This window comes from Notamacropus eugenii, chromosome 4 (assembly GCF_028372415.1).
Source record: "Notamacropus eugenii isolate mMacEug1 chromosome 4, mMacEug1.pri_v2, whole genome shotgun sequence".
NCBI lineage: Eukaryota > Metazoa > Chordata > Mammalia > Diprotodontia > Macropodidae > Notamacropus > Notamacropus eugenii.
This window is the reverse complement of record NC_092875.1, coordinates 240,222,142-240,237,627: the sequence shown is the minus strand read 5'-3', so window position 1 is coordinate 240,237,627 and position 15,486 is coordinate 240,222,142. Positions and strand designations below refer to the sequence as shown.

Below are 15,486 nucleotides of genomic sequence, written 5' to 3'. Positions count from 1 at the left end.
TTGTGGGGGAAGCAGAGCTAGAGATTGAGGAGTAATGTTTTGGCACCAGCATCTCGTTTGGAGGATGAGAATTATTTAAAAGGAAATGAAAATGATCCCAAACAAAAATTCCAGATATTGAGGTCATTTGGACCAATAGCATATTTTATCAGCACAAGTGGGTGTTAGGCTACTCAAAGATTCCAAGTGTGCCTTCGTCCAAGTGCATTTCAGGCACTATGTTCTTAAGTTATGTCTTCCAGCCTGGAGTCCTATGAATTTGCCTCACCAACTTTGTGAGGTAATCAGTCATCCCCAGCTTTGAACCAGTCCCCACTTTGCTCCCTTGTGCCTTACCAGTGCTGCTCTGAATGGTCCTCACGGTGGTGGTTGTTCGGGGTGGGGATGAAGACCTTAGGGACACACATTCATCATCCTGGGAACAGCCCTTCTCAATCGCCCTCACATAGCTATGGCTCCTCATGCGGAAACATCCTGGCATTGGCAGGTCCAGTGCTTCTACAGCCTGAGATTCCAGTTCACTGAATACAGACTCACACACAGATTCAAACTGACCATTGACTTCCATCTCGCTCACCTGCAGGAGAAGAGAGATATTTTCTTTAATTTAGGAGGCACAAGAGGGCAGAGACATCTATTCAAATTCTATTCCATTGCTACTTTGTGGTGTGGAACTGACCCTAAACCTTCCAAGTTTATGCTATCAGAAAGCCAGATGTAGCAGATTCTGCCATTTGGAAAGGTTGTGAGTGTGAGTCTAGTGTCCCAGGACTGGGCTAAGTGACATTCAAAGAAGCTGTTCAACCATACAGTTGTTTACCAACTGATGAACTTTTTTTGCTACATCAGCCCATAAAGACTGTCAACTAAGGTTCAAAGGGAGCGTAGACTGTGTCTGTGGGGAGAGTACTAATGAAATCATAGATTCCTTAAATATTGAACTGAAAGCATGGAAGAATGTAAAAGGGAGAGGGGCTGAAGGGGAAAGGAGAGGAAGAAAAAAGAGGAGGAAAAAAGATTAAGGACAGGATAGATGAAAAAGGAGGTGAGGGAGAGATAGGCACAAGGGATATTTAGTGATAGTTGATGCTATATCATGAGCTTTTGGCAAATTCTAGGCATACAACACACCTGCAAGCATAAGGAATTTCATAGGAAGAATCATGAAAAACAAGTTACCCTTATCATAAATCAAAAGTTTTAAATATAACATTCTCCTTGAAGTAACAGTGAGGATAGAGGGTGAGGAAAGCGTAGCATTGAAATGGGGCCCAGCAAGACATTTTGTGTACTTTACTGTATTGTCTGACACCAGTTCGAAAAGATGGATTGACCTTCACGTAGTACTTTCTTATCTACAGACACATATATTCAGGAAGGTGGAGGCATCTACATATATCTTCAACTTGATTTTCTTAGTGAATGAAGATAGATGACAAGACCTGAACCTTTGAATTTATTATGCAAACTTGTTTGTCCTTCATTTTCCAGGAGGACCAAGATATCAGGAGGGCGATGTCTTTACTTGCAAAAGAATTGGATTTAAGTGAGGCAGGGTTGTGCAGTCATCAGCCTCACTCTCTCCTCCAGGATTATCTGAGTCCAGTTGCAAGATAGAGATCAGGATGACTGGAAGATGCAGTGGCAGACCTTAGCCTTTTTAAGTTAAGGGCTTTCCCAGTTCTCAGTTTATATGAGACAACACCCATTCAGTGATTTAAGGCTAGGTAAGAAAGGAGGCAAAAGATGACCTAATTGGCCTATTCAAAAAAAAAAAAAAATCAAAGGAGGGGAAGATCTTGAGAGTTTCTGACCAGAACAGAAACAATTGCTATTTACACTCACTCTGGGCTATCAAAACCCAAACAATGACCAAGTGAGGCTTGGTCTAGGACCTATTATCCTTCAATCAGAGACAGCCATAGTGATTTGGATTTAAGGCATGGTCAAGTAGCTCCATTTGAATACCAATGATCTTTACCTGATTTTCCAGTGCTCTATTTCAAGAAATCATAAATGAAACTACATGGGACCAGAGAGTTAATTGTCCCAGTTTTTTTTTTTAAATGATAGAATATATAAGTAGGGAAGAGAAAAAAAGGCAAAGGTTTTCCACTGCTTCTGGAGTCATCCTGACCTATGTCTTGCCACTAGGCTCAGATGGCTCTGGAGTAGAGAGTGAAGCTGGTGACTTTGTACAGCTCTACCTCCCTTAAATCCAATTTGCTTGCAAATCAAGACTTCACCTTCCTGTGGTCACTGGTCCTCTTCAAGAAGGAAGGACAAACAACAAACAATACAAACTTAGGAAAATCTCTTTGATTCTGAATATTTGGTACACCCCACTTGAAAGAAGGAAATCAACCCCACCCCTGGAGGTCCTCAAGTAGAGACTGAATGACCACTTCTTGGGCAAGTTATTGTGGAGTTTCCTTTGTGTATGGGTTGGGACTGGAATTGTTGTTGAAGTTCTTTTCAACACTCAAATTCTAGGATTCTATGAAAAGTAGTAATCATTTGTATACCCTAAAGGAAGGAAAATAATTAGAACCTCTTCATAGAAAGAGACTGAACCCTCAGTGATCTTGTGATCCCAGATATTGTTCTCTCCCTCTACCAACTATTTCAGAACACTCAGATGCACACATTTTTGTCATCTCTAGGTGTGGGAGACATTTGATTTGGACAAGTCACCATTTTGGGGGAGTGGCTTACTTTGTGTTTAGGGGTTATAGACATATTAACTGTAATATCTTCCACCCTCTGGAATAAAATCTTTCTCACTCCAGTTTCTTATAAGTGTTTTCTGATCTTTCATTTGCTTCCTCCAGATTTCTTTCCTAGATTTTCCTTGGTTGGTACCCTCTATAATTACAAAATTTTAATTTCTCAGTATGTGATTTCCTCTCTGTAATGATAATTTAAATGGGAAAATCTTTCCCATCATTAACAGGCCCATATGACCTGCTTAAATCACATGTAAGCCTAAGTCACATGTGGTGGGAGGAGCTTGCTGGAAGGGTGAAACAGGAAGGGTGGAACAGAATTGTCAGGAAGTTGGTGAGGGCAGTTAGGGCTGAGGGAGAGAGATGACACAGGCAAGCAAGCTTTTGAGTGTTTGTTTGTGAGAAGGCCCCAGGAGGGGTGTAGGGAGGCTTGGGAATGCCCATGTCCCCTGCAGTGATAATATGTATTGACTTCTTGGTTACTATGACTGATTTGGCTTTCTGGTGTTGGGAGCTAGTTTTCTGGTGTCTGAATAAATGTTTTTCTTCTGCCTTCTATATGGAGAGTCTATTACACTTTGTGATTCTGAACTATGCCAGCATATTCATAGTAGCAGTTGGTGCTGTGAATATTGCCTGGGCAATATACTCTCAGTCCCTTAAACTGAAGGCACAGGTATAACTACTATTCAAGTAGTTCATAATGGCCTTGCGGGAGATTAAGAAAAGGGTTTCCCTCCCTCCTCTCCCCCATCCATATATCCTCTAATCTTCTGATACTAAAAACCGTAGGAAGAAACAAAAATCAGTTTTTAACTAGAGAATGGTAGATGTCACACAACATTTTTTTTCCACATTAGCATCTATTCTTTTCCCTTCTCAAGCCAATATTTCTTGTTTTTGACAGACAAGAAAACACTAGAAAATAAAGTACTAAACCAGGTCCTCATTTGGTTTGGACCAGAGGTCAGAGATGACTGCACAAATATCTAGTCCAAATAAATTCTTCCATTTGGATGAAAGTTATAGTGTGTTGGTGAGTATGTGTGTGTGTGTGTGTTTTGGTTATTTGCTTTTCAGAAGCATTTATTTTTATGAGGTATTGATGAAGAAAACAATTATTCTAGACCAATTTCTTGACTTATAATTCCTTTGAGGAATTGGACACTGGTACGCCAAAGAAAATAGAATAAAATGTAATTGAATGCTATACTATTATTGCTGATAATAAATTTGTAATACTTTAAGGATTAATATGGAGGATCTCTATCATCCTAGAGACACTTATTCATGTGCCTCCTGACTGGGTGTCCAGCACAATTTCAGGCACAGGGACTTTCACAGGGGCAATCATCTTCCCAGTGATTGATGGTGAAGTCACAAGGAGGAAAGAAAACAACAAAAATCATTTGTAAAGTCATTGGCTTGTTTGAAAACTGAATAAGACTGTGAGAAACATTTACCATCAGGGGCCCATTTACAATAGGCCTTTTTCCTGTATTTTATTTGTGGCATAAATAATTATGTGCTTGAATTGTGGAGCCTGTCAAGGCCCAACATCGCACAATGATACATCTTACACTATGTATCTCAACACCATCATTTCCTTGATGTCTCATTAACATGTCACCTGAGGGGAAATATTGCCTATTTTAAGGTCAGGAACACCAGCTTATGAGATAATAGCTGTAGGTGGTGTGGCTAATGTGTCCTGGGGGAAATTGCATATTTTTCTTTATGGGGGGAAAAAACCCAATGCTCTAAATAAAGTAACGTTGTTAGAGTTGAGCCATATAAATGCATAAATGTTTTCTGAGCAAAATTTCCTAAAATTCCTGATGTATTTTGCAGGTATGCCAACTATGCTTAGAGGTTCTGTTTTGACAGCTTTAGATTGTGTTTGCCCATTATGTTATACTTACTAAAAATACTTAAGTGATATTAATATTTTTCTACACATAGAAAACAAAAACAAAAAACATTCACAAATTGCCCCCCCATATTATACTGAAAGTTTGGTATAACTTGGAAGGAGATGTTATCCATCAAGTTAATGACAGACATGACAAAATATCTTGGCTAATGTTAGTTGGTAGACAAAAGTGCAGCCTTATTGAGTGAATAGATAATGTTATGGTATTTTAGTTCATATGTAGGCACCTTGCCTACTAACTCTTTCTTCGTTATTTTCTTGACTGTTGTTCTTGGGTCCTCTCTATTGTCCTCCTAGCTTTGCCTCATAATTCCTTGCTTGGGTGCTCTCATCTTAGATGATGGGGGACCCTGTGGAGTCTCATTGAAATTAATTTGCTTTTAAAGGATCTTGCTTTCAATGCTGAGTTACTACCTGTCCATCACCTACTGCTCTCTTCTCTCACTCCTCTCCTCCCTCTCCCTTCACCTTCTCTTTCTCTCTCTTTTCTGTCTCCACCTACTCCCATCTCCTTCTTCCCCCATCTTCCTCCCTTCCAATTCTTCCTTGCTTTGCCCTCACTCTAATTCTGTATTGACCTTCAACAGTTCTAATTTCTTACCACATGAAAGAGAAAACTAAGGCATCCTTACTATTATCTCCCTAACTATGGTTAGAACAGTTCACTCATTGTATCCCAACAAATTCTGTTCATTTTAAACTTGGTTTATGTTCTTTCCCTGATTTGGAATTCCTTTCCCATTTCTTTTGACCAACTCAAATTCGAGCTGTTCTTCAAAGCCCATATTGAGTCACCCCCAACCCCAACAGTGCCCTCTTTGATTATTCTAGTCTATACTGACACTTCTACTTTTGGAAGTCCAATGCACTATTATTTATCCTATACTTTCAAGGGGGAGAGTCTTATTTTTATGGAGTTTTCTATTATCCCTTAGTTGTTTCCCATATATAACTTTCCTCTTCCCAACTAGATTGTAAACATATTGATGAGAAGGAATAATCTCTCTAGTATTTTTCTCAGTTCCTAGCATTATGTATTAGTATTGGACCTATAGATGGCATTCAATAATTCCTTATTGAATTGAACTCTAGTAGACTTTTAATTCTCTTTCTCAACATGTTCAATAATTATTCTTTTGCAAAGAGGTAGGTACCTGAAATACAAAGAAAGTCAAGGAGTGTATTCTTTTTTTGTATGAGAATTTGAAATATAATTTCAATTATGGTATAAATTGAAATTCTAGATCAGTAAGCAAAATTTTGGAGGCAGCTAGGTGTCTCAGTGAAGAGAGCACTGGCCCAGAAATCAGAGACACTTACTAGCTGCATGACCCTGGGCAAGTCACTTAACCTTTGTGTGCCTCATTCTACTGGTGAAGGAAAGGGCAAACCACTCCAATATCTTTGCCAAGAAAATGGACAGTACAGTCTGTGGGTCAGGAAGAATCAGATATAACTGAACAAATAAACAAAAAAGTAAAAATTTGAAAAAGGGTCTTGTTTTCTCCCATTGCCCTTGGTTAACCTCTTCACAGCTCCTCCAACACTGTAGGGAGATGTCTGGGAAGATGATGGATCCCTCCAACTCACCTGGCTGATTGTGCTCATGGCTCTCATGTAACTCTCATTCCTAGAGCGGAATTTTGGTGAAGTGAGAAGTCCTGCAGGGTCCAGGCTATCCAAACTCCTGTTGATTGAGACTTCGCTCACTGCCCTCAGGTAACTGTGGCTCCGGATCTGCAGTTTTGGGGAGTGTTCATTGGATATCCTGCAAAAGAACAATAGGAAAGGTATATCTGGTCATTCCCTCAACTATCTGGTAGTAACAAGGTCTGGTACAATGATTATTTAGGCAGCCCAGTAAATGGTGGCTAGAGTTACAGAGTTTTTGTCCTTTGGCACTAGCCCCATCTATACCCATTTAGGAGAAGGGCTGCTCCTAAACGGTGAACAGAACCAGAATATTTCAGAGGACAGGCAAGGATCTGTCAGGTGTACTGTGGGGCAAGCTCCATGCTTGTACTTTTCCAATGGATGGAGGATAGATCCCTCTACCTGACTTCCATAAGAATTCTGCCTCATGCCTGGTGCCATGGAAATTAATCTGGTGTTCTTTTCTCCCTCTGATTTCTATGTGTTTATTTTTTCTTGTACCTAAGTCTTCCTTTCTGCCACTCTTTATGGGGCTTCCAAGCACTGCAAGTAGTCAAGTGGGAATGAGTTTTCAACTATCTCTGTTTCATTAAAGAGGCAATTGAAAATGCACAGGTAGACTTCTGGCCTTAGCATCAGAAAGGCCTGTGTTTAGGCTCTGCCTCTAACCTGTGGGATGTGACCAGAGGCAAGAAACTGAACTGAGGTCGGTGCTCCTGGCAGCTCTAAAATGATAAGTCACAGAGAGCATGCCGAAAAGCATTGGTGAACAGAGTTTCCACTTCAAAAAAGTTCACTATGCCAATGAAATCATAAGTCTGAACCAAATCTCTTCATCTGTCAAACAAAAGCAAAATGTTTCATTTATTTGGAAATAGACATTAATAAATAAAAAATATTTTATTTTTCCCCAATTACATGTAAAGACAATTTTTAATATTCATTGAAAAATTTTTTGAGCTCTAATTTTTCTCTCCCCCCTCCTCCTCTCTGAGACAGTAAGCAATTTAATATAGGTTATACATGTTTAGTCATACAAAACCTATTACCATATTAGCATAGACCTAAAGGAAAAAATACAGAAATTTAAGTTTTGTTGAAAATACAAAATATACAGCAAATGAAAAATAGTAGACTTGATTTGCCTTCAGACTTCATCAGTTTTTCTCTGGATGTGGATAGCATGCTTCATCATAAGTCCTGTGGAATTGTCTTGGATCACTACATTGCTGAGAATAGCTAAGAAATTCACAATTGATCATCATTGCACTGCCGCTACTGTGTCTAATGTTCTCCTGGTTCTGCTTCCTTCACTTTGCATCAGTTCCTGTAAATCTTTCCAGGTTTTTCTGAAATCTGAGTACTTATCAAGAAATAGAACTTGATGGACAAAATGCACAGCACTAAACCTTTCTTAAAGGTCTTACCCACTATACGCAAAATGCCACTCCTAAAACATCAGAAATAGCTGAAACAAATACATTTATAACATGATACCTCAAGAGGAAAATCAACTTCTGTGTTAAAGATATCAGCTAAGTCAGTCAAATCCTGGCTGTTGGCAGTAAACATATTGTTGATATTAATATTAATATTCAGGGGGATGATCCTATAATCTCAGATTTAGAGCTGTATTGAACCTTAAAGGCTAATTAGTCTAACCTTTTCATTTTACAAAGGAGGAAACTGAGGACTGGTTAACCCAAGGTCTATGAAGGTAGAGATGGGATTTGGATCTAGGACATCTGATTCCAGACCTGATACTTTTTAACAGTTGCACAATTATATTGTGACAATATCAGTCTCACTTTACAAATAGTTGCAACTGAACATGAGAATTGTGTTACTGCCTTAGGGAATGTTTAGTGAGACAGGCATAGTACTGATTTCTTATGATTCTGTCTTTGGGAATTAAGGATACAGTTCCAGTGTTTTGATTATAACCATGTCATATTACCAAAGGTTTTATTTAATCAATATCAGTAGCCATTATTCAGTAGTAGTACTTAAATATGAACGCTTTCAAGAAGTTCTTTAATATAAATGTATTCATTAGCAGGCCAACATAAAACATAGACATAACAAAATAAAATCCAAAGTAAGCCTTTGCCTACCTTTACTGGCACCTCAGGAGGGTTGATTAGTATTGGAAAACTTCCTTATAGATTATTCAGATATCTACCAAATAAGAGAAGCTGTCTCTCATGCCCCAAAAGTATTTTTCATTCACTAGATATCTTGCTGTAACCCAGACTTTGTTATTGCGTGAGTGGCCATTGATATCCTTCCCATTATCCCTATAAAGCCAAACTAAACTCAACCAACAGTCAAATAAATTCACAGGCCTGCTTTTAGTTTTATGTTAAGCAGGAGCTCAGTTTTGGAAGTAGCAGTGGTACTGTGTAGAATGCTCTTTCATCAATAGACTTGAAATTTAGATGATTAAAGTTTCTTCAGCTGTTTTGCTTCCTGACCCAGAGCTCTGAGAGTGCCATCATAAGTAATGAGGCTATTCTGTTTGGGCATGGGGCCAGCAATGACCATGGCCATCATTTCATAAATGGTGCGTATTAAAGTTGCAGAAATGAAAGTCACAGCACTTTAGAGAATGAGCAGTGACCTTCTGATGGATGCTGCCATGAAGGGTTGTTACAGATGTCTTTTGCTGTAACTTACCTGTTAGGTAACAAAACTTAACCCCAGCATTTCCAATACAGAATGAATTTGAGAAAGATTTGGATCCCTCTCCTTTACAGTGTCATCCTTTTCAAAAAGAGGTTCACTTTTTAAAAGTTAACATTTTACCTAATTTTAAAAAAAATTCCTTTCATTTGCCCATTTAAATAATGATGCTGGACATTATCTTTCTTTTCCTTCATTATTTTCTTTTTTTATTATGGAAAAATTCTTTCATTGCTTTTAAAGAATGGGAAGTAAAAAGTTAAAACTTTTTTTTATTACTCCTTGGATCATACTGGAATGAAAGCTCTGTCCGTGTGTGTGTGTGTGTGTGTGTGTGTGTGTGTATATGTGTGTATTTTACATGACCTCATGTCTTTTCACATTGCCTCCTTGGTTTTCATTTTGGGACCCAAAGGCCAGTAGGACATCCAGAAGGCTATTGGAATGTAAAACTTTCCCATGAGTCTTGCTTGCTTTTTACCAGATTTTGAAAGACATAAAATTTACCTTGGGCAATAGGGGAGACAGTGGAGGGCTTTGGCCTTAACCACAGTCCTTTTATAAAAATGCTCTCTCTCTCTCTCTCTCTCCCTCTTTCTCCCTGCCTCCCTCTCTCTTCTCTCTTCTGTCTCTCCCCCACAAACAACCATGATTTAAATTGAATAGGAATACATGGACTTTGATATGGTTTCTTTTTTCATGGTAAAGGGTTTGGAGAGTGTGTACTTGGCTTGTTCATGGGTGTGTGTGTGTGTGTGTGTGTGTGTGTGTGTGTAGAAAAACATTTTACTTTTTCTTTCTTTTTTATAGTTGTTATGGTTAAAGACAGCAGGACCAAGGTTTTTTCTATTCTCTTATTTGTTCTTGTGAGAGTATATTGAGCTTTTCCCCAGTTACCTACTGTGTAATTTATTCATAGCTTGATCCTCTCGTCTTCCAAAGGCAAAACTTTCACTGAAGTGAGTGACTTCTGTTTTTCACTAGGAATAAAATGAAGCCCTTTTCTCTTACACTGATTCCATCAGAACAAAGCTTCCCAATGACTGGCAGCATAAAGCTGGAGAGACTGTGCTATGGTAGCCATTGCCACGGTGACACTTCTTGGGGTTGGGACATCACTGTCTGTAACAGTTGCACTTCAATAGCAAAGAAAATCATTCTAATTTAGCATGACCCAGCTATTATTTATTCTAGTTGCATCCTTTACCTGTTTGTGTTTTTGATTTTCAGTTGGAGACTCAACTTTGTGAAGATCATGAATCTATTTTTTCAGATAATAAGTTCCCTGAGGGCAGGGGACTCTCTCTTTAATTAAATTCAATTAACAATATTTATTGAGCACTCACTATGTGCTAAGGAACAGTATAATGGATTCTGGGGGTACACAGACACAAATAAAACCATCATTCCCCTCAAAGAGCTTATGTCCTCCAGGGTACGGGATAGGCAGGGTGGTAGTGCGAATGAAAACTGAGTAGGGAGTGGGTGCTAATAACTGGAGAGATAAAGGAGGCTTCATGGAAGAGAAAGCACTTGAGTTGGATCTTGAAGGAAGGTGAGGATTCTGAAAAAAGGTGAAGAGGGAATGAATTTTAGGAATGGAGAGCAGTTGATTCAACAAATTCACAAAGTTGGAAGATGGAGCATTGAGTTTAGGGAACAAATACACATTTCACTTTTGAATCTTTAGTGCCTAATATAGTACTTTATATCTGGTAGATGACTGATAAATGTTTGTTGAATTTTCTTTATTCATGAATTATAAATGGTATAGTGGCAAGATCACTCACTGGTCCTAGAGCCTGAGTATCAGTGTTCAAATCCTGATTCTGTCAATTACTACTTATGTGACTGTGGACAAATCTCTCTCACTGGGTCTCAGTTTCCTTAACTGTGAAATTCAGGGGGATAAGACTAGATAGACTTTTAGGACCTTCCTCCTTTAAATCTGATTCTACAAATGTGGCATAAAGTTCCCTATTATGTACAGTGTATGTAACAGGTGTTATGGGTGCTAAAAGATGAATAAGATATTGGTCTGGTTTTCTTAGGGCTTACAATCTAGGGATTTTACAATGTGGACAAAACAAATCAGGGTAAGGGTAAGAAATTTTAAGTGAAAAATAGCTGCTGTAATAATAATAATGATAATTATATAACACACTTAATTTTTCAGAGTTTATATGAATGAGACCATTTCATTCTCACAAAAATTATGTAAGGTAGGTAGGACAGGTATTATTCTCATTTGATAAATTTAGAAAATTCAGGCCTAGAAAGATTAAATGACTTTCCTGAAGTTCACTTCATTTTAATTGAACAAATATTTGTAGGTACATACTATCTGAAAGATGTTATGACAGATTCAGGGGGTATAAAGACAAAAATCAGTCCCTAACCTTTCACACAGAGAAGCCATACAGAGGTATAACTTGTATGGGATGACCAAAGCTTTGATTTACAGAACTGAAATTTTGGAGAGTGCAAAATTATTATCATTTTTAAAATTTATTTTATTTTTCAATTAATTAATTTATTTTTAGTTTTCAACATTCATTTCCACAAGATTTTGAGTTCCAAATTTTATCCCCCCTTTTCCCCTCTCCCTAGCCCAAGACACTGTGCATTCTGATTACCCCTTCCCCCACTCTGCTATCCCTTCCATCACACCCCTTCCTTCCCTTATTCCCATCTTCTCTCTTTTCTTGTAGGGCAAGATAGATTTCTATACCCCATCACCTGTATTTCTTATTTCCCAGATGCATACAAAAACAATTCTCAACATTCATTCCTAAAACTTTGAGTTCCAACTTTTATCCCTTCCTCCCTCCCCACCTATCTTCACTGAGAAGAAGCAATTCAATAAAGGCTATACATGTGTAGTTATGCAAAAGACTTCCATAATAGTCATGTTGTAAAAGACTAACTATATTTCCCTCCATCCTATTTTGCCCCCCAATTTTCTCTTCTCTCTTTTGACCTTGTCGCTCCCCAAAAGTCTTTACTTCTAATTATACCCTCCTTCTATTTGCCCTCCCTTCTATCATCGCCCCCACTTATCTCCCTTTCCTCTACTTTTCTGTAGAGTAAGATATATTTTCATACCAAACTGAGTGTGCATGTTATTCCCTACTTGAGCCAAATGTGATGAAAGAGCTTCACTTTTTCCTTCTCACCTCCCATTTTTCCCTTCCATTGAAAAAACTTTTTCTTGAGAGTGCAAAATTATTAAATGATGATATAAAAAGACTATTCACTTTTAACATTGGTCACATTTAAATGTTGACATCATATGCACTCCAATAGCTGTTAAAAACACCTGAGTTACCTAGTTATTAGTTACCTAGTGAGCAAGAATAATGAATTAAACTAGGAAGCTACCAGATGGTACACTTTGTTAGTAAGTCATCTGTGAGCTACTATAATAAGTAATTCCTCTTCCTGTTCAGTTAAATTTGTCTTAATTATTTGTATTATTTTCACATCATGAATTACAAAGTTGATTTGAGAGAGGTTTCTTGCTGCTGGCTCTGCAAACCAAAACATCTGATTAGACTTTGGCCAGAATTAGAACCCAGTTTTCCTATTCTGTAGTCTTATAGTCTTTACTTTGCACATGCAGTATAGGGTGTGTTCAGGGAAGACCCGTACCTTTGGTGTGATGGATGCTGAGCCCTTTTCGGGGCTTTTTCCACCTTTGGTGTCCAGCTATTCTGCCCAACTCTCACTTGTGGCTCCAAAAAGCTTATAATTCTAGGTACTTTAATGCTATAGTAGGCTCAGACTACCAATCTTGGTAGGGAGTCCTAGGGAGGAACGGAGTTGGAAACAGCAACAGCAATGGTCATTTTCTGCTGAAGTCTTGTGCATCACATGACCTTCTCATCACCAACACTGTCTTCCATTTCTCTAAATGCAATAAAACTTCATGGATGCACCCTCACAGCAAACACTGGCATCTAATAGATTATGTGATTGTAAGGAGAAGAGACAGACAAGATGTGAGAGTGACAAAGGCAATGTGTGGTACAGAGTGCTAGACTGATCATAGACTTATCCTTTCCAAGCTAAAATTCGCATTCATCAAAAGTTCCACCCTCAGGGCAAAATGACTACCAGAAGAATTAATGTCAACAAATTAGAGCTCTTCTCTGAGTGTGAACAGTTTGCTGCTGACTTGGAGGAAAAGTTGAACCAACATACAGTTGGCAACACTGGAGCAGAAAAAGAGTGGGCAGTTCTCAGAAATTTGATGTACAGCACTGCATTGCCCATCTGGGTCAGAACACTCGCAAACACCAAGATTGGTTTGATGAAAATGATGGGGAAATTCAGAAGCTGCTAAATGAAAAAAAGTGAACTCCATAGGATTTACCAGCAGGATAGTTCATCCACCTCTAAGAAGGCAGCATTTAATTGCATCAAAAGCAAAGTACAAGCAAAGTATAGAGAGATGCAGGATTCCTGGCTCAGTAAGAAGGCAGATGAAATTCAGTTTTATGCTGACAGTAACAATCCAAAGTGCTTTTATGATTCCCTGAAAGCTATTTATGGACCAAAACTTATGGTGCATCACAACTACTCAGTGCTGATGGAGCCACACTGATTAGTGATAAGGACATGATCCTAGAGAGATGGGTTGAACACTTCCATAGTGTTCTCAACAGACCATCATCAATCAATGCTGAGGCCACTGATTGTTTACCTCAGGTTGAAGTCAATCCCTCCTTAGCTGAACTTGCAACTGAAGAAGAGGTTTTGAGGGCCATTAGGCTCCTTTCATGTGGCAAAGCACCTGGTGCTGATTCTATTCCAGCTGAGATTTACAAGGTAGGGGTCCATTGCTCATACAAAAGCTGACTGAAATTTTCCAGGGTATATGGCAAGAGGAGGTTATTCCCCAGGAGTTCAAGGATGCCTCCGTTGTCTATCTCTATAAGGGTAAAAGGAATAGATTGTCCTGTGACAATCACAGGGGGAACTCTCAGTCACTGCTGGAAAAATTCATGCTAGAGTCCTCCTTAATAGGCTGATCCTTCACCTGGAAGATGGGCATATACCTGAGAGCCAGTGTGGCTTCAGAAAGGGATGAGGAACAGTTGATATGGTGTTTGCTGCCCGACAAGTCCAGGAGAAATGCCAGGAGCAGAACAGAGGTTTGTACACAACGTTTGTAGATCTGACCAAGGCCTTTGATACTGTTAGTTGTGGGCTTATGGAAAATTATGTCAAAATTTGGTTGCCTGGAAAAGTTCATCAATACTGTACGTCAGTTTCATGATGGCATGTTTGCCCCGGGTTCTGGATAATGGACAAAGCTCTCGTGCTTTCCTAGTCAGCAAGAGTGAAACAGGGCTGTGTGCTTGCTCCCATGCTTTTTAGCATGGTATTTTCAGCTATGTTGACAAATGCTTTCAATGAAGATGAACACAGCATCGAGGTCAACTATTGTACTGATGGTAAGTTCTTCAGTTTGAAAAGGCTTCAAGCCAAGACCAAAATGGAGGGAGTGTTGGTGCATGATTTTCTGTTTGTGGATGATTATGCACTGAATGCAGCCTCTGAAGCTGAGATGCAACAAAGTATGGATCAATTCTCTGCTGCCTGTGCTAATTTTGGCCTAATAATTAACATAAAAACAAAACAAAACACAGGTGCTCCATAAGCCACTATCACACCATCCATATGTGGAACCATCAGTTACAACAAATGGAGAAGTTTTGAGTCCTGTGGACAAGTTCACTTACCTTAGTAATGTACTTTCCAGGGACATACACATTGACAATGAGGTTGATGCATGCATTGCCAGAGCTAGCTCAGTATTTGGGAGGCTCCAAAGAAAGGTTTGGGAGAGAAGAGGTATTAGACTGACTACCAAACTGAAGGTCTTCAGAGCCATTGTGCTGACCTCATTGCTGTAGGCCTGTGAAACATGGACAGTCTACCAGCGCTCTGCCAGGAAACTGAATCATTTTCATTTGAACTGTCTTAGGAAGATTCAGAAGATCACCTGGCTTCATAAGGTACCAGAAACTGAAGTCCTTGCTCGAGCTGAACTGCCAAATATTCATACTATGCTTCAGAGAGTGCAACTCTGATGGGCTGGCCACATTGTTTGAATGCAAAATGTACGCTTGCCAAAAAGACTATTTTATGGAGAACTTGCAAGAAACGATACAAGGACACTCTCAGGGTCTCTCTCAAGAACTCTGTATTTGACTGTGCAACATGGCATACACTGGCACAGGACCACTCAGCATGGCGTGCCCACGTAAGAAAAGGTGCTATGCTCTTTGAGCAAAGCAGAATTGAGGCAGCACAAAGTAAATGCAGGATGCACAAATTTGGGACATCCACCCCATATATTCAAACGGATTATCTGTGTCCAACCTGTGGTAGAGCATTCCGAGCTCATGTTGGTCTGATCAGCCACAGTCTGACACACTGAAATTTCACTTTACACACTTTACAATGGTGATGTCATTTTGATCC

The 15,486-nt window shown here is 39.1% G+C and overlaps 1 protein-coding gene across 1 annotated transcript in view; it reads right to left on the bottom strand.

Moving 5' to 3' along the window:
- Positions 1–204: 204 nt before the first annotated feature.
- LOC140501080 (disks large-associated protein 1-like) overlaps positions 205–15,486 on the bottom strand; it is an 890,990-nt gene continuing 875,708 nt past the window's right edge. The window contains exons 6-7 of the mRNA XM_072604298.1: positions 6,250–6,427; positions 205–577 (exon numbers count right to left, since the gene is read on the bottom strand). Of these exons, the coding sequence (XP_072460399.1) occupies positions 230–577; positions 6,250–6,427 (526 nt within the window). The 3' untranslated portion in view covers positions 205–229. The remainder of the gene's footprint in view (positions 578–6,249; positions 6,428–15,486) is intronic.